The 23393-nt window shown below is 35.8% G+C and overlaps 1 protein-coding gene across 8 annotated transcripts in view; it reads left to right on the top strand.

The window, feature by feature from the left end:
* The window catches only part of LOC105441547 (voltage-dependent calcium channel subunit alpha-2/delta-1), a 71069-nt gene that overhangs the window by 14004 nt on the left and 33672 nt on the right, over nucleotides 1–23393 (top strand). For 4 of the 8 annotated variants that reach the window (XM_030972972.1, XM_030972975.1, XM_030972977.1 and 1 more), the window contains exons 7-18: nucleotides 7181–7244; nucleotides 8752–8802; nucleotides 9398–9497; nucleotides 10235–10303; nucleotides 10993–11085; nucleotides 11619–11756; nucleotides 17752–17833; nucleotides 17964–18013; nucleotides 18447–18530; nucleotides 19047–19103; nucleotides 19644–19670; nucleotides 22271–22345. In XM_030972972.1, coding sequence (XP_030828832.1) covers nucleotides 7181–7244; nucleotides 8752–8802; nucleotides 9398–9497; nucleotides 10235–10303; nucleotides 10993–11085; nucleotides 11619–11756; nucleotides 17752–17833; nucleotides 17964–18013; nucleotides 18447–18530; nucleotides 19047–19103; nucleotides 19644–19670; nucleotides 22271–22345 — 890 coding nt within the window. Of the gene's footprint in view, nucleotides 1–3; nucleotides 50–3250; nucleotides 3294–7180; nucleotides 7245–8751; nucleotides 8803–9397; nucleotides 9498–10234; nucleotides 10304–10992; nucleotides 11086–11618; nucleotides 11757–17751; nucleotides 17834–17963; nucleotides 18014–18446; nucleotides 18531–19046; nucleotides 19104–19643; nucleotides 19671–22270; nucleotides 22346–23393 lie in introns of all 8 variants that reach the window. The other 4 variants (XM_030972979.1, XM_030972976.1, XM_030972973.1 and 1 more) reach the window with 3 other exon arrangements.

The raw sequence follows: 23393 nt of genomic DNA on the forward strand, positions 1-23393 counted from the left end.
CAGCTGGACCTTATATTAATGGACGTTATGATGCTCGTTTGAGGAAATGGTAAAATTATTATTTTTGTTATTTATGACCATCTTGCCAAGTATCCTAGCTCCCATGGATTGTTGCACGCAATTTCTTTTCTCCCATTAGTGACCCATCGATCATGTACATGTACTAACATTACACTGCATACATATAGACATCCATATTGTAGGAATCTATTTACGATAGTGATTGTATGGGACATTTGTGTCCTTCTCAAGACAGAGACGATAAAACATCACTAATGTATTCATCCTACATGTACATTGGTATGCCATATGACCTGTTTTCTTTTATAAAAGGCTGTTGAAGCCTGTCTTCTGCTAGTTTTGTTATTAGTCAAGGTAATTTGCTATTAAGAAAAAAATAGTCCAAACTCTTCAAAATAGGAGTTTGCTTGGAGAACCTAATTAAAAACCTACCTTGTATTTCAAAATCATAACTAACTAGTGACATAACTAATAGTCTAAATAATGGTAATAGGGATCCACGTTGGTCTAAATAATGGTAATGGGGATCCACGTTGGAGTCTTTCTGCTCAGAATTCCTTTTTGTGACTCAACGAGTCAATATTGAATTTGAAAAGTTACAATTTACCATCCAGGTGAAACTCTCTCAATATTGAATATTGTAGGCTCATAACAAACCTTAAACATATTGCAAGAACACTTTCTATGTAAGCAGTGCCAATGGTCAGCCATAGGTGCTAACAAAAATTCTTAAAGCGCACTGAACTGACTTAAGTTTACATACAACCTTGAGAACATTTCTTCTTTTCGATTCCTATTCTGGCTGAGGGATCCAATCTTTACTTACCAATTATAGTGTTTGTGAGGTGAATTTCTAGTTTCTAGTGGAATATACTCCAAATGTAAATGGTTTAAAGGGTGAATTTGCATTTTTGATACTCAAATAGTTTTTAAAAAGATATATATTGCACATAATATGAAATTGTACTGGTATTAACTTTATTTTTTGTACTGTACTAGCTTGGGACAGAACTCTCCTTATCACATCATTTAAAAACTCTACACATGTATATTTGTGATTTCTAACTTTTACAGGTCTTTCATGTAGTAATTGACTTCAGTGTAAATATGGAAAATTATTGCTAGAGGAAATCACATTAAAGATAAACTTTAGTACTGGTAATGCGATTGCATTGTGAAAGAAAAGGTGTGGAAAGGATAAGAAACAGTTGCTCATGTAGCATGTAAGTATTGGTGTGCACTGCAAGGTTCTGGAGTCATCAAAATCATAATAAATTTGACCGAGTCTGGTGAAGTAACATGCACTGTACACAGAAAGCTATATATGGGACAACACACATGGTGTTCGGGCTAGTACTACCTTGATTTCCTTGTCTTTCTATGTTCATTACTCAGCCAGTATACATTTTCTTCCAAAATTGTTTGGCACATGTCATTTATTTGTAATCTTGAACATTCAGTGTAAGTTTTGTTTGATTCTGTGGGAATTAATTTTCTTTTTTTTACCAGAACTGGAGTTTATCTTTAAATTGTAATAATATAGTTGGGAGAATTAAAGAATCAATCAGATCAGTTTTTCCCAATTTGTACCATGAATAATGGTCCGTTTTCACTCAAATGTTCAGATTATCTCTAATTGTACATCTAGCATTCCATTTCACAATTTCATCAGTATTCAAAGTGTGTTTTTAAAACAAGGTTTTAGCTTTTTGTAAGGTGCTTGTGGGTCATGTTTAAAAATTCAATTTTCAATGCTTTTGTGAAAGGTAAAGCAATTACGGTAAATCCACATGCAAAAATGTGTGATTTACATGTAAGATGCAAACCCACATTTAGTCATTGCCGTTGATACAAATTTCATCCCCGTATAATCACTATTAATCCCGCCATGGCACAAATGTTAACTACTAGTACACTACAATGTGCCTGTACATGCAGCACCTATATATCTCACGACCTTTATCATTGGAACAAACAGCAGACAAGAATACCTCTGTTCCTGTTTTCTGTTTTGTTTTATTACATTTTCAGATTCATAAACATTGCTTTCATAGTAGGCTTATATTCAAAATTCATGCACATGTATTTGGGCTTTTTAATCTACAGGTATTTATGCATCCATTGCAATACAAGTGCATGTAGTGCATAATTAGTGGGGAAGAAGCACAGATGATGCAGGTTATTTAAGTGTGGGTTATATACACTGTAGTGTGGGTTATAGAGTGGGTTAAAGAATGTGGGCTATAAATGAATTGAAAAATCTTGATGAAATTTTTTTTTTCCACACAAGATCACCTGACATGGTTACATTACTAATCATGTGACACATACACCTGTAGTCTTAGGGCATGCACGCCATGCAGTGTGTGTTTTAAAGATGTGTTCATAATGTAAGTTCAACAATCTAACCTTAACAGTTGTAATCTTTAGAGAGTGTTGTATCTTTTCCTAACTTTTTTTTAGTATGAATTATTTAATTTTGTGTCTTTTTTAATGCAGTGACCACCTGATTATGTATCTTTCTAACAGAATGTATGTAGAGTGAAAAGTAAGCCCATGTGATCTCTGTAATTTTTCTGTTTTTGATAGTGAAGTCAATGTATATAATTATGTTTTATGTCCATAACATGTTTGTGAGGCAGATGCAAGACTCCCACAAGGAATTGTAAAAAGAGACTTACAAATTGCAGGAGCTGCCTACAAGCTACCACACTGGAGGACACACACATGTATGCATAACAATGTACTACGGGTTGAGTTGTGACCATATAGCATTAGGTATAGGAATAGGTATTACAAATGTAAATTGGCTGTGCATACATAATAAAACAAATCTTGAGTGCTTTTGTTGTAGTTTTTCTAAGGGTTCGGTTAATCTCGAAAGAACTTCTGAACATTAAAGGAGATTAATCTGCAAGTAGCTTGTTTTTGTTTTACAACTCTTGACTATGATATTCATGTTGCATTTGAAAATTGAACAAATAAACCTCCAACATTGACAGTTCAAGAAAATAGTTTGTACAAAAAATTTAGGTATTTTGAAGAAAAGTCAATGATTTGTTAGGCACTTCAAGTTGATTGATGTCAAATGCAAATGTTCAACAATATAAACTCATGATTTTTGGATTGCAATGTGTGAGTGTTTTTTCAGTATCAACAAAGGGATGCAACTATAATGAAGACGGAACTTTGAAATACAGTGTATTATGTATGGTTTCTCTCCTTACAGCCAAAGAAGTTAGGGACATACCTGACCCTCGTATAAGAAAATGGTAACGATCTTCCCTTAGAATTGTTTGTGCTTCCTCAGAGGGAGGTCGTTAGACTTAACTAAATGATCATACATATCATTTGTTGAGAGCTGAAAGGGCATTATAATTCTAAGTAAAATGTCTTCTTGGCTCTCAGCACATGAACTCACGATCATAACAGCACTTAGTTATAGATTTTTTGAATGTTCCTCCATTTTCTCAACCATGCATGCACCCAATGATAGATTTAACTATTTGCAATCTAACATCCATGATACATGTGTCTGTACAAACAAAAGGTACACATGTATGCAAATTTTGAATTCAAATTTTAAATACACTTCCTATAGCTTAAGAAATGCTCCTTGTATATTTACTTTACCAAGAATTAAAACGTGCTTCAAAAAGAAAAGTTTAAGTTATTATGGCATGTAGAAACTAAATATAAACCAAGTAACCAACTTACTATACTCTCAAAAGGAGTTTATAATATGTGTAATATCATGTTTGACTTTTAATAGCAAACAAAAACAACTGATTTGTTTTTTCTTCTAATTTTTTTTCTCTGTTCGTTTTCTTTTTCGTAATTACCGGTAGGGCTTGTTTGGATTTCTCGCCTTCTTACCTATGTGTATATACATATGTGTATGTTTTACTTAACTTTGTATGTTAACCATGTTAATCTACAATGTATGTTTCTTTGGAAAATTGTGATTGCTTTTTTATATGCACGGCCATGCTGAAGAACAGCCATTGGCTGAAGTATGCCACCGTGCTAAAATAAAAGCAACAAACAAACAAACATTTAACCATAGAACCTATAAAGCATGCAATGTTTATATAATGTCTTCTTTAGTTATTCAAATAACACTCCACTGATTTTAATTCTAGTTGTTCCAGTTGTTGAACCTGATAATTGGACAGAAGATCCTCGAAATAGACCCTGGTAAAATCTTATACAGGATTCACCATTGCCAACATGAATTGCCAACATGAATATACAGCGTATATATACTCTGTACAGTGCTTTCACCAATTATTCGTTACTGGAAATGCATTAAATATAAAGATTTTATCCCAGTACCTGCTATTATTCTCTTTTCTTCTGCATTTAACAAATCTGCCTCATATTTGTTAAAGTATAGGATCAATTACTGTATGTTTGGGGCATTAACTATACTTGATCGCTTGTTAATGAAATCTTAAATTGTATTTGTGAGGATTTTAATCATCTATTTCTTTCAGCTGCCCATAAATATTTGAAACTACCACAAGTAGTGAGCAATCAGAAACTGCTTTGAAACTTTAACAATGAATTAATGATTAGTACGTGTCAGGCAAGTCTTATCCAAATAGCTAAATTTCTGCTTGGTAGTGACTAGTGATATGGTTTTCTTCTGCAAACTAACTTGTAAGTTATCTGAATTTTCATAGCCAGTCATATTTTAGTTGGGCAGTTCAAGACAAATCTGGACTGTCTGATATAGACAGTTTTAGAAAATATATGCTGGAAGGAACCGAGAATTAGTTACGTTTAAAATATACTCTAGGTAGAGTTCGTTATCAGTACTTCCTGTAGCTTATGGATTAATTCACCTATTTACAATTAATAAAAATAGTGATGTCCATCATGTAGATAAATATTTTAAAAGTTACAATGTTGCAAAGGATAACTAAAGTGAAGCAATGTGCTCAGATTCTTTCTTTCTGCAACTGTTAAAACTATTTATAATTATTAGGTTTTAGTCACAGTTCGTTAGTCACAGATAATACATTTTTCTTCATGTCAAAGTACATACAGCACTTCACATATACCGGTACATATGAAATTGATCAAATGTGTGTTCCATTGTAAACGTATGAATTCAATCAATGAATGGATTTGTATGCCTGTACATGTAAATAAGTTTACATTTGAAGGAAATCATTATATACATGGTTTTATATCGTTTTATATTGGAGTTTAAGGTTTTCAGTGCAAATTCTTTTGTGTGTACACAAATTTTGTTGGTACATTTCTACTTGTTATTATATGTATATTCATTGTTACATCTGTCTTGTTAAAAATATGTTTGATTACTGAATTCTAATGTAGTGCTGTAACATCACGGATATCTCCAATTCAGTTTAACCGCCAGTCAAAACCGGACGTTTTCGGTTAAACAATTTAAAAAAAGCCAGGTCCGTGTGAAACATTGCCAGCCATAGTGCCAGGTGGAGGGGCATAATATTTATTAAAAAAATTTTTTAAAAAATATTTAAAAAAAAAAAAACACAAAAACGAAACCGTCCAATTGAAAACGGAATCCGCCATGCGCGGTCGGATACCGGATGGTTAAACGTTTGACTACAGCACTATTCTAATGCATACAAGCTGTAATGGAGTAAGAATTCGATAAGTTTAGTTAAAGATAAAACAGAAGCATTTCCAATGCAGAAAGACACTGAAATTATACATCCATGTCATTTTCAGAGAAGGGAAGTATGGAGATCATATTGGTTGTCATCCTTCATATTAATATTCAAAGATAGAAATCACTAATGCCATCATAATTGTTCATAATTCTTTTTTGTTCAAATATTAGGATGACATCTTGTCTAAACCTTATTATGAGTAGTACTTACACATGATGATATTGATACTATTTTCTTTTCCCAGCGAGGCAGTATTGTGAAGATGTAACTGCACCATTTATTGCTCGTACTAGGAAATGGTATGAGAAAGCAGTATTGAATGTTTTATTTTGCTGCAAGGGAAACAAGCTATACCTTATTCTGTGCCATCCAAAAAGGAACTTGTGTAACTCCAGAAATGCCCCTTTCTCCACGGAAACTAACTTTTCACAGCCTCAGCAGGCAACAGTTGATGGAGCTTATATAGTACAGCTGAATATCTTTCCTCTGTATGGGCTAGTTCTTTCTTAATATGCAAATCTAAATATTTGATGTTTATCTTTAGGTACATGTATCTTTCTGTATAATTGTGAGAGATGTATCAAATGCTTTTGGGACTGTTCTATGATCCATGTTCAGTCTGCGGTCTATTTTAACCACTAACAAGATCTCTAAATGCAACCTATGACTAGGTACCACTTTACCTAAACCTAACTTTGACCCTCAACCTAACAAAAACAAAACAAATGGGAACCATAACTCTTACCCTACATGCATTCCTAAAGACACTTTTGCATAGCATGTGTTTAATCACTGTACCATCCAATATAAATAGTTCTTATTCATTGAGAGCAGAAGTTATTACTCGCTCAATACCATGAATTAGAAAATCATACAAATTTTGAATAGTTATGCTTTGTATTATAAGAAGCTTTGAAGATGAATGGTTCATCTTTGGAATAGAAAAGGAACTTTATTAAATTTTGATTTATAAGCTGTATATATAGTTACATACCAGTGAGAGTTTGTTGTCATATAATGATTTAAATATGCAATTAGAGCTACCGGTACATATTATGTGAGCAAGAGGCATAAAGTTACTCTTTGTTCTTGTTTTGGATTTGATACTACTGTCCATTGTAAGTTTAAGAATATGGTACTTTTCCATTGACTCAAATGATAATGTTGATTTTCTGGCAAGAAACTGTTAACTAAGATTATGATTTAACCAACTCACTACTGAATTGTGTCATATCTATAGGATATGTACAGGAATCATGTGGTCCCTGTTGGCAATGGGTTGTATGATAAATAAACCTTTTGTCTACAAAACCAAATCCTTACAAGTACATGTAACTTGTTTTCTTCTGTCATTAATATTCTAGAGTTAATATCTTAGTCTAACATTCTGTACTAAAATATACCACTGCGACTAATTTTTCCTTAGTAGTTTATACCATTCCTTTCTGTGGTCCACTAACATCCATAGTCTCCTTCCGCATTCCATCTTTCAGCTAAGCAGTGGGTTTCTGCAGGGGAGCCTGATAAAGACCAATATGATGTTCGGCGTAGGGGCTGGTAAGTGAGGCTACTAACAGGAAACGATGCTGCTTCATAAATGTGCCAAAGTGCCCAGTATAGGGATCTGCTTTTTATATTGCTTTTCTTTATCATTCAGAGCATATATTTTAAAATACTTTTCTCTTGATAATTCATGAAGCATTAGTAGGTAAACTAATAAACATCTTTCTTTTTGTGAGTACTTGCTGTTATATTAAACATGCTCAGTATGTATTTAGTTGAATTTATCAAACTCCCAAATATATTCATGACCAATAAAACTCTTTGTTAATGTAACATTCATTTAAAAAAAAAAAATGAAAAATGGAAAATTATTTCAAATGAAATTTCTTTTCTTTGCTCAAACAAATAATTTCTCATGGAAGTTCTCTATTTTCAACTACAACCCCACAATTGAACAAGATAAGGAATAAGCCAGCCTTGAAAAGATATTTTCTCAAATCTAATTGACTTTTTGTCAAACTGATAATGAAGATGATAACGAAGATGAACATTTGTATTGTTATATGATTTAGTCCTTTATTCTGAGGCACATGTTTCTCATTGTATTAGTTCAACAAGCAGCTTGTTTTAGTCATATACACATGTTCTTGTGTTATAATTTTTTATATTGGCTATTATCATGTATCCAAGATATTTGCTCAGATTCAGTCTTTCCAGGATTAAGTATTGATAATTCATAATAGAATGCCTGTGTCTAAATATGTTTTGTTTTCCTTCCTGAGAATAAACAGTACCGTACTTGGAAATACGTATGTTTTTGCTTTTTTTTATATGATATCTTCACAATCTAAATTCAGATCATGATCTTGGATAATTCAGTTCTTGTATAGTGTGAAACAACTTAGCACATATATACTAATTGCATGCGACCTTTTAATATATTCTGTTCAATGTTTAGCTGTAGCTTTATTTCAATGCACTTTTTACACCAAATTACTTTCCTTTAACTTCGCAATGCAATTTTTTTCTCACTAATTAATCCAAATTAATATTTTGTGTTGCACATTATTTTGGGTTTTGATATATTCTTATGTTTAACCAGGAAGTGAAGGTTAATCAAACAATGATATGTATTTTTTACTATTATGAATATTGATTTCTATGAAAAGGTAAATGATAGAGTATAGTGATACATATATATATAATCATTTCGTCTATTAGGCAAAGATTTATACTTTTAACAATTTTCATCTTAGAAAATGTTTGATAGCATTCAATCGTGTAATGCCAAATTCTATTCTAATTTCTATGCAAAAGATATGCCAGACTTCTACAAAAAGAAGATACTCTTAACACAATGAAGCCTAAGTTCTCAGGAATTTATAGAAATTTAAAAAAAAGTTTGCACATTTTGAAACAAGACACATTTCTTTTTTATGATATCTTTGATTTGATAGATCTTGATAAAGTTCACTTTTTCTTACAATTCAATTTTGTAAATGGAATTTGTTTTGTTTGTTGAAAAGATTGACTTTGAACTTGTGGATCCTCTTGCTTACAGGTACATCCAGGCTACTAGCTCTCCAAAAGATGTCATGATACTCATCGACTCGTGAGTTATATATTCCCAAACATTTTAAGAAAGAAAAATTATCAAATGAGTTGCTGTTTTATCTAGTGATCTGGAGTATTTAATGTTATTGTAGTGTGTCTTTTATGACTAGAAGTTGGCTGCATTTAGAAGAGTGCATTGCAAAAATGCAAACATAGGGGAACTTTTTCTTGCACCATTGAAATATTCATCTTGGGGGAAAAAATGTATTTTATGATTTATAGAATTTTAAAAATCAATTGTGGTAAAAGTGATTACATGTACCATACCACCATAATGATGTCAGTCGGATCATGTAGTATCGGAACAAATGGTGGTATCTTATATTTGTTCCCTGACACATTGCACACATCTCCTTTTCATGTAGGGCCTTGCATAATAATAGATTATAGCTCTTTATAACATCCGTTGAGTATATCATGCTTGTAAACTAGATGATATTATTCCCCAATAGTTCTTGCTAATTTTTGTATAGACTGATGTAAAGCAATGGACAAACAGGAAGCATGTTATATCAGGATGTTTAAAAGGTATGAAAATTTTAGTTGACATGGTAATGTATGATTTATTCTTTCTTCATCCAACTTATGAACAGGAGTGGAAGTACATATGGAATGACTCTGAAGATCATCAAGGTGTCTGTCTCCAAGGCTCTCGATACCCTTGGCAATGACGACTTTGTTAACGTAGCATCGGTGAGTGATTCAGTTCATGCCTAGCTAGGTTCCTCACATCAGTGCTACTTGACTGGGCAATGAGTCAGCGAGGGAGAATTGGATAATGCTGGACTGTAGATATGAAGTCTTCTGCAGAGAGCCAGTATATATAGTGGGATATCATGGAGTGGCATAGCGTAAATCGTTCCTTCGGAAGGAATTTGATGAGGAAAAAAAGAAGAAAAAAAAAATCTTTTTGTTGAGAAAAGCACATACCGGTATATCATGAGGGATCCTTGACTAAAATCATTTAATGTAGCATAAGGGAGTGTTACACCTAAAATGGTGGTTTAGTCCGCCGTGTCACGGTAATGATTTTGTTACCCCCAAAGTCACCCCACTAGAAGGATGATAACTTTAACCATTCACATAGTCAACACCTTTCTGGTTCTCGGCAGACGATATGACCAAGTTGATCATGTGTGTGTCCATATCTTGCTCATGTATGCTAACAAGCTAGCTTGAGTACAGCTAGCTCACCAGTTCAGGAATCGCTTATTTTGAGTGACTCAGGACCTTGCACAGGTACACCAACAAAGGAAGTATTGTGCAAGGTATAGCTCTCCTTGGGATTCTTTTGATGTAGAATTGGGAGCTGAATTCCAAAATGAAGGCCACAAAAACTTCAATTAACAGATTGATATTTAATTTACCCAGTAAACATGTATCATACAAAGGTTAATGTTTGACTTCTTTTGAATATCTTCTCTTTCCAGTTCAGTAAAGATGTCCAGAATGTAAGCTGCTTCAATACTTTTGTTCAAGCTAACCTCAGGAACAAGAAGGTGAGATAACGTATCTTCTCTTTGGAGCCAGGAGGGTACTGAATTTATACATCTGTATTTTATCTTCCATGTTTCACCTTTCTGCTGTGGGTGGTTTTTTCCGTCCATATTCTGATTTTTCTCTGTCCATATTCTGATTTTTCTCTGTCCATATTTTGATTTTTCTCTGTTCATATTTTGATTTTTCTCTGTCCATATTCTGATTTTTCTCTGTCCATATTTTGATTTTTCTCTGTCCATATTTTGATTTTTCTCCGTCCATATTCTGATTTTTCTCCGTCCATATTCTGATTTTTCTCCGTCCATATTTTGATTTTTCTCCTATTTATTTGTGGACTGAAAATGTGTGTTTATCTTCTTGAAATTCAGAAAGCAATATGAAAATCCTGGAGTTAACATAGTTATTAGACAATTTATTTAAAAAAATCTTGATTTAAAAAAAATTATTCTTCTATGCACTGGAAATTCATTGCTCACTTTGAATTGATTTTAAATAAAAACAAGTAAAAAAAACAAAGGAATTTGAAACAATTTTAAGAGGAAATGATTATCTTCCTCATGAAAAATACAGAACACAGCCAGTCTACGATATTTATAATATAATTATGTTGTATTTCGATCTTCATTTATTTTGAGAAATCCACAATTCTGGTCCAAGTTACTAACTTGAGATTGAATTTATGTTCTAGGAATTGAATGATGCTGTACAGAAAGGAGTGACTGCTAGTGGGATAGCTGATTTTGCAACTGCTCTCAATTATGCTTTTGATCAATTTGAGAATGTGAGTATCTGAAAAATTAAGTTTTGAAAATCGAAAGTAAGAGCCAACTTAAGGTTACGCCCTTTTTGGAAATAAATGTAAATCATGCATTTAGGTACTACATGAATATGATTATATGTACCGGTAAATGTATATCCTGTGTTTTGTCCAGATGTATAAGAAACATAAATATTAGGTACACATGAATCATGAATGCATGTCTTCTTGCCTAGGTATTCCTTGAGAACAAAAAGATATATTTGAATAGAGTCATAATGATAGCAGCTATCTTCTTATTATGCTCATTCATTTTGTAATATGTTGAACAATTCTCCTTTTCCAATAGGCTTAATACATGGTTTTATAGTGTGGAATTTACCTTTTAGTTGGATGTGGAGAAAAAGAAATGGTGCTGATATATGTCATTCATGGCATTATGTATGATTTTATTCAAATACCAAAATGAAGTGGAATCTTGTCCGAAACAGGCACTATGAGGAAAGGAAGCCAATCTCTGACCTTTGACCATCACTTTCTTTTCAATTGCCTTACAGTTCAACAGAACGGAGAGGCTGGGTGGTGAAGCGAATTATCAGGGCGCTGACTGCATCCGAGTTATCATGATCTTCACCGATGGCGGAACCTCCTCTGAGGAGGCCATCTTTGCGGCTCGCAACAGATATCCGTTTAAGGTAAGGAGAGAGTTGTTCTAGGAATTTGAGAAAAAGAGGTTGTCTCGTAAGAACTTGTTTAGAATTTATACAGTAGACTTGCGGGTGCACCATGTGAGAGAGAGGGAGGTGGACTCGGTAATCTTTCTTGAGGGTGTGTAGTCCTGAAAAGGACTGTTGGTGTAGTCTTAAAGAAAGACTGTTGGTTTGTTTAGAATTGTTAGTCAAAGACAAAGAATTAAGATTCAAATTCAGATTCTGATTTACATGCTAGATATGTTTCTATATTAAGATATGTGTTACGATATACGATATCCGATATATCCGGTATCCGTGGTAGTTCAATAAACATGGTCACCATCATCACAAACCTGACTGCCGACCCGTCTATTATCATGAGTATCTACCAAATCTAAGACCCTCGAACTCATCATGGTGGCAGCTGCTGGGATCTTCGAAATCAAGTTTGATTTTTGAAGACACAATTGATCCAGTTCACGACAGTTGGGAAGTATAATTAGCAAAATTATCGTCGATTAGCGATTGGTCACGTCGCACTTTTTCGTATGCATAGTACGTGCATCGTACATACCGCACAGTGTACCGAGACACTGATGCTACTGCATAATCCCGATGAACTCGTACGTGAATGGTGATGTGTGTATGAGCATATAAAGGTTCATAAAGCCTGCTCAGAATAGCCTAATCAAGTTATAACTGTGCTCAATCACTGACACAGGGGTCTGCATAATAACTTAACTAGTAAAGTTTAAATCTAAAACTAAACTAAATCAGAGGTGTGAACATTAAACCTGTTTTCAGATAATATTAACAATAATATCTGGTGTGTGAGGAATTGTCACTGTCGGACATATTGAGTGAGAGTGATCAACATTTTCATTGCATGAGACACCTAATGACATTCACACAGGTGTGAGAGCGTACACAGGTTTACGTGTACGAACCTTATCAACACCAGCCGGTTAGGACCTGTTCACACTAAGATAAACAACACAAAGATTTACACTCATTCATATAATCTGTCGTAACCAATACGCACACGTGACATATACAATGAGTACTAAGTATCCAGAGATGAACTGGGAGGTACCAGACCTACCCGAAGAGTTCAAGCTATTTAAGCAGAGAATGGAGCTTGTGTTGGCAGATCAAGAAATAACTGAAAACAAAAAAAAGGCTATAAAAATCAAAATCGCTGTAGGCAACGAAGGTTTGCGCAGAATCAATGCGTCTGGGCTATCAGAGGCCGACCAAGAAAAACCACAAGAGCTGTGGAAATTATTTGAGAAACAAATAAAGGTAAACATTAATTTTCGGGTCCATCGTCTCGAGCTGATGCGATATCGGCAGAGACAAGATGAGAGCATTGACGCATTCGTTACTCGATGTAGAGACAAAGCCAACACATGCGATTTTGAGGAATCCGAGCTTGCCGAGCGGATAATGGAGGTAGTCATCACCTCAACACCAAGTCTAGAATTCCAGAAATTCCTATTGGACCAGCCTAAAGGATATCTAATCGAAGCAATTCTTATAGAGGGTCGAAAATACGAGGCAGTTGCGGCGAGCAGAAAATGCCTAGAAACGCTTGAGCCGGCTAAAGAAAGCATAGATTCATTCAAGCGGAACCAGGGACGAAAGACGTGTGGAAACTGTGGACGTATCCACAAACCTCGTCAGTGCCCTGCGTACCACGATGTGTGTCGTGCCTGTGACACAAAGGGCCATTGGGCCAAGTTCTGTAGAAAGGCTAAGAACGATCGAAGTCGAAAACCAGATCGTAGATCAGATGACCATAAATCTGATGACCGTCAACCGAAACACGGTAACCAATCACGATCAAAATCAAAGGGTCGAAAGTATAAACCGATAAGTGAAATGGACACTGAACATGATACTAGCACAGATCATGAACATCAACAATCAGCAGGTCCATCAAACTTCGAACATTTTGACACCATACACACGATCGGAACACACACAGTGATCAACTCAAAGGGTACAGTAGCTTTTGCAAACATTGACATCATATGCCCACATAAATCAGGTCAGCATTACCTATATCTGAAGATAGACTCTGGGGCAAGCGCTAATACTATCACAGTACGCACAGCCAAACAAATATATGGTGACAAGTGGAGGCAAGTAGTGAAACGTACACCAGTAAAGCTAGTAGCATATGGCGAAATATCAATACCATGCGTTGGTACACTAGACATAAAGTGTAGATACAAGAGTCCAGAATGGTATACACATACATTCTACGTAGCAGACGTGAATGGACCAGCTATCTTAGGGTTGTTAGGTTGCACAGATCTCGGGATTATCACAATCCACACAATGCACAAGGACACACCTACACATACACCTATCACAAGTGTTAGTGACCTCAAACAAACATACCCAGATCAGTTTGATGCCATAGGAAGCTTTAGCGGGAAAGCAATGCTGCATCTGAAAGATGATGCAGAGCCAACCATAGATGCACCTAGAAAGTGCAGTGTCCATCTGAAGGACAAGATCAAAGCCGAACTAGATAACATGGAGAAGCAAGGAGTCATCAGAAAGATAGAAAACCACACAGATTGGTGTAGCTCGATGACCACCGTTGTGAAGAAAGATGGATCCATACGGATATGTCTTGACCCCAGAAGGTTGAACGATGCCTTGAAAAGGTGTCCACACAAAATTCCAACCTTGGAAGAAATCCAACCAATCTTCGCAGGAGCTCAATTCTTCTCCAAGCTAGACGCAAAGGCTGGATACTGGTCAGTACACCTAGCAGAGGAATGCCAAGACCTGACCACCTTCAGAACACCATTTGGAAGATATTGTTTCCAAAGATTACCCTTCGGCTTATGCACAAGCCAAGACATCTTCCAGCAACACATGGATAGGATCGTCCAGAATGTGCCTGGCTGCGTATGTATCGCAGACGACATTGCCATTGTCGGGAAAACAGAGGAGGAACACAACAAGAATCTCCACTTACTCATGGAGACAGCGAAACAGGAAGGACTCGTGTTCAACAGCTCCAAGTGTACTATCAAGAAGGAAGCTATCAGCTACTTTGGATCCATGTACACAAGATCTGGAATCTTCCCAGATCCAAGCAAGGTTGAAGCTATCAACACAATGCCTTCACCCAAGGACAAGGAAGATGTTCAGAGATGCCTAGGATTATTCACATACCTAGCACCATACATTCCTAATCTATCAGAGAAGTCAGCACCACTTCGTGAACTCCTTCACAAGGAAATTCCATTCGTCTGGGACGAGGATCACGAACATGCCTTAAACAGCCTGAAAAGCGCAGTCTCATCGGGTGCATGCCTGCAGTTCTTTGACCCAAAGAAAGAGACAACCGTTGAGGTAGATGCATCAATGAAAGGGCTGGGAGCATGCCTGCTCCAAGATGGCAAACCCGTAGCTTTTGCATCCAAAAGTCTCTCCAATGCACAGTCCAACTACTCGAACATAGAGAGGGAAACCTTAGCCCTAGTGTTTGGTATCGTCCGATTCCATACATACCTATTCGGGAAGGAATTCACTGTGATAACAGATCACAGGCCCTTGGAGACAATTTGGAAGAAACCTCTAAGAAGCGCACCACCTCGTCTACAGAGACTATTGATCAAGGTACAAGGATACAGATGCCAAGTCAAGTACCGACCTGGGAAAGAAATGATTCTTTCAGATACCTTGAGCCGTCTTCCTAACCCCAAGGAAGCACGCGATGTTCCACTAGACATCAGAGTGGAATCAATCTGCTCCGAAGTAGAAGACACTCATCAAATCGACTTGATCTTCTTCGGACAACACAAGAGAACAGAACTCCAGAGGGAAACATCCAATGACCCTGTTCTTAGGTCATTGTGGCAGACAGTCACTCAGGGTTGGCCTGAAACTCTTCAGGAGCTGCCGACATCCCTCAGGGAATTCTGGTCTTACAGAGATGAGATTGGAGTATCTCAAGGAGTACTCTTCAAAGGAAGCAGAGTCATCATACCGAAGACACTTCGAGAAGATATCCTCAGACAACTTCATCTTGGACACATGGGAATCGAGAGCACGAGACGACTAGCTCGTGAGACAGTGTTCTGGCCACACATCAACAAGGACATTGAACAGATCGTAAAGCAATGTGCTGCATGCCAGGAACACCAGGCAAGGCAACAGAAAGAGCCGTTGCTTCCCCATGATGTACCTTCAGCACCTTGGACTAGACTAGGAACAGATTTGTTCATGCTAAACAGACAAGACTATTTACTCGTCACTGACTATTACTCCAAGTATCCGATAGTCTACAAGCTGACTGACACATCAAGTGCTGCAGTAGCCAACGTGATGAGTGGAATCTTCAGTCTATTTGGTCCACCAGAGGAGATCGTATCCGACAACGGTCCACAATTTGTCGGGAAGCACTTCAAGGACATGTGCCGGAAGTGGTCGATCACCCATACAACCTCTTCACCTCACTATCCAAGATCCAACGGACTAGCTGAGAGAATGGTTCGTACCGTCAAGAATCTGTTGAAAAAGTGTTCACAGACTGGCCAAGACAGTCAACTGGCTATGTCACACCTTAGAGCAACACCTGTTGACAGTCACATGAGATCACCTGCAGAGATGTTGTTTGGAAGACCCATCAGAACAACACTGCCAAGTCATTATCTTTCAAGAGAATCTACCACCACTGATCATCTCTTGAATCGACAGAGTAAGATGAAAGAAACGCACGATCGACATGCGGGTCCAGATCTTCCACCACTCCACGTAGGACAACCAGTCAGAGTCCTACATCCCAAAGATCATACTTGGATACCAGCCAAAGTATCCAAAGTCTGCGACGAGCCTAGGTCGTATGAAGTATCAACACCTAACGGAGGAATCCTGAGACGAAACCGATCTCACCTGAGGGAGATTCCATCGTCAACCAACCCTACTCCAAAGCGTGTTAGGTTCGACGAAGACTACACTTCATCTACTCAAGCAGAAACACCACAACAGAATGGCAACAACCATCAGCCAACACCAGAAACTCAGAACATTCAATCTAAAGGACCAACATCAAACTCGCAAACCACAACAAGATATGGACGCAACATCCGTACACCAGCGAGATACATGTTTGAAGATTGAAACTGAACTCTTAAATTTCTTCAAAGAAGAGAGAAGATAAAGAAGAACACAGAAGACGCTTAGTTTAATGTAGTCTAAGAAGTTTATTGTTCATATGTATGTATAATCATTGTACAGTATTTTTGGTATGACAAGCATAATGTTTATAAGTCTAAACAGATGCTAGCCCAAACATGTTTCGTTTGGAAATTTATTTTATAAAGGAATTAAGTTATATCAAAACTACGTTCAATCTTGCAGATCAACTGTGAAGTTGAAAGTAGAACGATATAATTATTTATACAGTAAATACTCATTCGTTAATACGATACAAAAGAAACGTATTGAAAACAAATCAAGATTTTATGTTATATAACCTGATTGGAAAAAGTTTATTAGGAAGCAAATAACCAAAACTTGCATACTACCAAAAGTATTGTTATCAAAGCAATATGTCATTAATCATCGATCAGTGATGTTCACTGATTCCCAATCTTTCCAGAGGAAGGGGGATGTTACGATATACGATATCCGATATATCCGGTATCCGTGGTAGTTCAATAAACATGGTCACCATCATCACAAACCTGACTGCCGACCCGTCTATTATCATGAGTATCTACCAAATCTAAGACCCTCGAACTCATCAATATGTATGTTTCAAAAAGAAAATTCAGACAGGTATTTGTAATGTAACAAAAGTGTTGAAACTGAGGGAAACGTTGATTCACGTTCAAGTGCTTGCTTAGAACCTCCAATGTTCATTCTTGAGCCAATTATATATTTGTTTCATGCTGTGATGATATAAGTCTATATCGTGGCATTTTTACTCCTTCTTTTCATGTTTTTAAAATTTGTTTTGTTATTTGTGTAGGCTCGAGTGTTTGTGTACAAGGTGGGTGCAGATTCTATGGTGTCATCGGACGGTATCAGAGACATGGCATGTACCAACAAAGGTAATGACTTATATGATATTATTTGTAGGTTGTAAATGCTTGCTGAGCGTCTCAACTTGGGATGTGAATGCTGTGAAATGTTGAAAAAGAAAAAAAGTACATGTATTTTCTTCTCAATGTGTCTTTTCAGGTTACTTCAGTACAATCCAGTCCTTTGGAGCTGTGAGACTCACAACTCTGGTAAGAGCTTTACTTTGATAAGTGATTTTTACTTTTTACATCATTTTCCATAGAATGTCTATTGATTTCCCTTGTATGTTCTCAGTATTTTGTTTACTTACTGACTCTTTAAAAAACTAGCATTAATATGTGCATGTAAAATCAAGCATACCAAGATGCGAGACGTTGGGAAGGGTTTGGTCTCTTGCAGACTCTTTGGTCTTTGAAAATACTTTAAAAAGGATTATTCGGTCTGTAGTTTGAGAGAATACCTTATTCTATTGTCATTTTTATTCAAATCTGAGCAGTATTTTGTTTTAGTGTTGTAATTGCTTTTACCTAATTTGAAAATACATTTGACTTGTGGGACACTTTACAGTTCTTAATTTCTTTTTTTTTGGCCATTTTTATGTTTGTAATGTACAATTGGGATTATATTTTGTTTACGTCATAGGATTATGTTCCAGTTGTTAGCAGACCGATGGTCCTTAGTGGTCAGAAGAACTTCCAGTGGTCAGATATCTATTTGGATGCCTTGGTAAGCCTTTAATATTACAATACAAATTAGTAGTAGTAGTAGTATTATTAGTAATAGAAACAAAAATAAGAGCTAGTGAGAGAAAAAAAAGGGGGGAGGGTGGTGGGGAGGAGGAGCAGGAGTGAGAGAAGGAGTGAGAGAGATAGAGATCAAGAAAGGAAGCATAAGGGAAATACCAAGAAATTGTAAATAAGAGAGAGAGAGAGCAGAGTGAGAAAGACAAGGAAAGTGAGAGAGAAAGAAAAGTAGATGGTGACAGTTATATCAATTTGAGTTTAATAATTGGTTTTCTGAATATCTTTTCAATTGATATAAATTTTAATATAGATCTATGTAGTACATAAAGTCCATGCCAGTAGCAATATATCTTTAAATAATGACATTGTATTAATTTATTTGTTCATTCACATGTTTTACATTACGTCCATGCCCACATCGCATTTTGAAATAGAGAACTAGTGCATTTCCATGACATCAGTTAATATGCTGTGTCTCATATTATGTTCCTGTGTGTAGGGTCTAGGAATGATGACAACGCTGACTCTGCCTGTTTACAACACAACAAGCTACATTGTAAGTATCTCTTCTGCCGAGATCTAGTAGACAGTCTGTGCTTTAGTGGCTTAAAACTTGCAGTCTCTATGTATAGGGTAAAGATGAATATTGTTATTGAACCTTGAAATTAATTGATGATCTCATGTGGCAATGGATGAAGTGAATGAGAGCTGTTCAATAGAACACACATTTTTTCTATAAGATAAATGTGCATGGTTGGGGAATTGCACAGAGAGTGATGAGAATAATACAGCTCAGGTAATGTACAATAAACTATATTAATTATGTGTCATATGTTGATTGTCTGTTTAGACTTGTATGAATGTTTTGGTAGAGCTCCAACCAAGATGGATTATTTTTCTCATCTCATGACGGTTTGTGGATATTTTGTTTACACTCCTTACTCTTCTTGATAGAGTGTACATCACCTCCACACTTTAATACACAAAATACTGATTGATTTCATGTGTGAGACAGTGAGTAGGCTATAACTCTGTCACAGACAGCTACATCATGTTAATATGAAATGCCTTTTTTGTTTGACTTGCTCACCTAAAGGTGCCAGGATATAACGATACCAGACAGGTAGTATTTTCATGCCCAGACATCAAAATCCCTCTTGAAACCCTCCCTTTGCCTTCCCTCCACCTTTTGACTTATTCCCTGAACCAGACGTAGCATGTATACCTGTTCATTGAAACAATGCCTTGCCTTTGGTATTCATTAGCACTCTATAATCAATAGAAATGATTTTTCATTCTGCTTTTGATTTCATTATATCTTTTGCTGAGAAAATATTTAAGTTGAACGGAGCATGAAGGCAAACTTAGTATTATTTTTTATTTATCATGCATGCCACTTAAATGTGTTTAAATACAATTTTCGGAATATCTTGAATAGTTTTTTTTTAAGTGTCATCTTTGAAAGATTTATTCATTTGTCTTCCTTGTCTCATACCAAGTTTTTCAAGTTCATTTTTTTTAATGATGATTTTTAGATCAAGATCTTCAATTTTTGTTTTATTCATTTATTTAAAATCTGAGGTCTTGGAGATGGCAAGCAGGAGTTTAGTTTGTCCAGATAGTTTATTTCAGTTTATTTTTCTTGTAATCATCTTTTTTAAAGAAAGCTCTTTTGAATCACTAGTATGTTTCATCTGCTGCACAAATGTGAAAAACAAACTTTTCTATAGCACCTATTCATTCCAATCAATACTATAGAAATCCTAGGCTACTGGTCCAAATATCTTTTCCTCAATTACATTTAGAGCGAAAACATCCTTTATCATTACCCTCAAGTAAAGTGAGGCCTTGACCAAGTTTGTAATAGCATTAGAAGATTTGTTAGGTTTTGTAAAAGGCGAATGGCAGACCAGTTTTTATAGGGTCAGCTTTCAGTTGCTTTGGTGTGATTTCGCAACAAGTTTCTGCTTCAGAAGGCCATAATTTGCTGACACCAGACTCAGTGAAAATACCATTGATTGATGACTTTACCATATGGGATAAAGGGTGGAAAATTAATGCATATTAGGCCTGTTGGTCATAAAAATAAAGTCTAATCCTGGAGATTAACAACACCATTAATTGGGTAAATACCTGAATGATTTTGAATCCCCCATGAGAGCCCACTACAATGCGTCTTTAACACAGGGTTAAGTCCCCTTCTGACACAGAATAGACAATATGTAAGAGTGCATGATCCATTATCATCTACAGGTATTTTGCTGGTACGTGATTGTCCTTGAGAATATCACACCATTTCTTTCCTATCATCTTCGCCCCCATGTTCCACTTTGATTGATATCCTTGTTCATATATAATTTACCCATAACTTTACTCATTTTGTTGTTGATGGTGATACTGGTACCTGCTGAATGGTATACTAATGGTATACATTTACCTGTCAAATACCTGTTTATTTTCAGCTTGTAATTAAAATTGCATCATTTGTATCTTTATGTATGCTATGTGAAGGACAATTATATTATTTTGCTTTGGATGATTTGCATCGATTCCTCTTTTGAATTAGCTCCCCTTTGATTTCTCTTCCATCAACTGGTCTTATACATATTTTGAGTTTTGCACCACACTGTTCGAACAAGTATTAACATTTTTAATCAAGTTGGTTAAAATTTTAATCAACCACCTGTTGATTAAAATTTAAACTGTGGTTAATTAAATTTTTAATCATTTATTGGTTAAATGTATTTGCTCAATGTTGGTTGAAGTGGTGATGATTAAACTTTAACCATTTGTTGATTAAAACTTTAACCATCCATTGATTTAAACTTTAACCATTTGTTAATTATTTATGCTTCGTTCGGGGCTGATTCAATGATGTTGGTTAAACTTACATGGGTGGTTGGTTAAAATTGTAACCATTGTAGGTTAATTCTGTTTTGATTCTCACGATGTTGGTTAAACTTTAGTGGGTTGTTGGTCACAGTTATAACCACTGTTGGTTAAACTTACAGGGGTTTCGAGGTCTTATCCTGTGTTTATCAGTATATATCATGTAAAGATGGACAAGTTATCATATTTTTTATTGTCCTGTCAAAGGTCGTAAAGATCGACTGTCATATAAGTATGCTTTTTGTTCTCATCATGATATTCTGAGAATAATTAAAGCCAGGATCGTAGCTGAATTTAGGAGGAGGCATATCAGAGACGCAGTCACACTTGTCTTTTTATCTATACTTTCTAGATGTAATTAACACTTAATTAACCAAGTATATTTCACTGTCTTTTAAGGTAAACACATAATTAGCTTTTTTATAAAGCAATATCAAGTAATATACAAATCAAATCAAGTCAAATCTTCTATGCCAAAAGATTTTTCAAATCTATTTTTCAAATTTGTTATATCCCCACTGAATTTTAAGTTGTCAGCTTGAAAATTAACCCCCAATAATGCTGCCTAAACACATTCAACTCTTTTATTTTTGAATAATGATTCTTTGAATGAATCACAAGTGCGAGCAGAAAATTTCATTATTTGCACATGATTATTATCTAGTAAAAATCAGAAGGGCTTTAACTCGATGAACACGGTCACGAGTTGGTGCCTTTCTTGCTCTCATTTGAAAATATTATCATGTGATACCTAAGGATGTTGAGGCTACGTAAGTTAATGTTTGGAATAACTCATATCTTCTTTTGTTTTCATTCCATGTTTGTCAATATCAGAGTCAGCAGCTGCTTGGTGTTGTAGGTACAGACATCACTACCAAGAACATGGCTGATACAGTTCCTATGAACAAGGTATTTCTCTTTCTTCACTCTCAAAAAAACAATCAAATTTAGGTAGTCACTCTATTGTCTTAATGATAAGTTATCTCTAAGAGCATAATTCTAATGCGATGACAGGGCTTATATGCAACTTGCCAGGTGGTAATTATTGTGCTGTACCAATTGCCTTTCTCATCATTTTACTATACCTGTATGTATGACAACCATTCACAATCTTGACTGGAAGGATTTCATTTTAATGTTGTTCTATTAACTCAGCCATGTTTTCTTCAGACATCATGCTGGATAAAACAACAACAGTACGACTGAATCAAAGTGGTTTGTATGGGTTGTGGAGTCCATGAAATTTGATTTAGAATACAAGTTTCCAGCCTCATATATTAGACATGGTGGGGGAAATGCAAGGAAAATTGGAAGCTGTAAAATATCTGATGGTGATGATTGCACCTGACATCATTACAATATTCCAAGAATGTTGGAAATATAAAGTTATTGAGGACACAGTGGCATAGTGGCTCTTACAAATGTTGCATCTTTCTCACCCTATTGCCTCCTAATGTTGACCACCCTATTTTCTTAGCGAGAACCAAATATGTGCAACTCAATCTCTTCTAATTGTAGTGTTTAGCCAAGAGGCTCTTGTAGTTGAGTAAAGGCATGTCTAGCAATTTGTTGTACTTTGTCCCAATTTTGTGTTCCATATGACTATTGACAGGCCATCTGTATTATTTGAGTAGACAATTTGGTGCTATGAATGTTGAAAAGATAGGATGAGGAAAGGTTTCTGAGGAGTAGGAGCTTGGAACCACTTTTTAAAGTGTTGTTGCATGGCATTGCTTCAATACTAACCGCATGTTGTTTTGTCATAGAAACATACTATCATTCTTGCAATTATTCAAAGAGGGGGGGGGGGGGTGACTCTTTGAGAGGTTGGAAGTGCTGTATTTGATCCTTTCATTTCATTGTTACAAGTTCATGTATTCCATTTCCGAATGCGTTAGAACGGTGCTTGAAGTGTTCAGAGTTCAAAGTTCACCACGTGATACATGTACTTGTATAT

Source organism: Strongylocentrotus purpuratus, unplaced genomic scaffold, assembly GCF_000002235.5.
Source record: "Strongylocentrotus purpuratus isolate Spur 01 unplaced genomic scaffold, Spur_5.0 spur5_scaffold_6, whole genome shotgun sequence".
NCBI classification, from domain to species: Eukaryota; Metazoa; Echinodermata; class Echinoidea; order Camarodonta; family Strongylocentrotidae; genus Strongylocentrotus; species Strongylocentrotus purpuratus.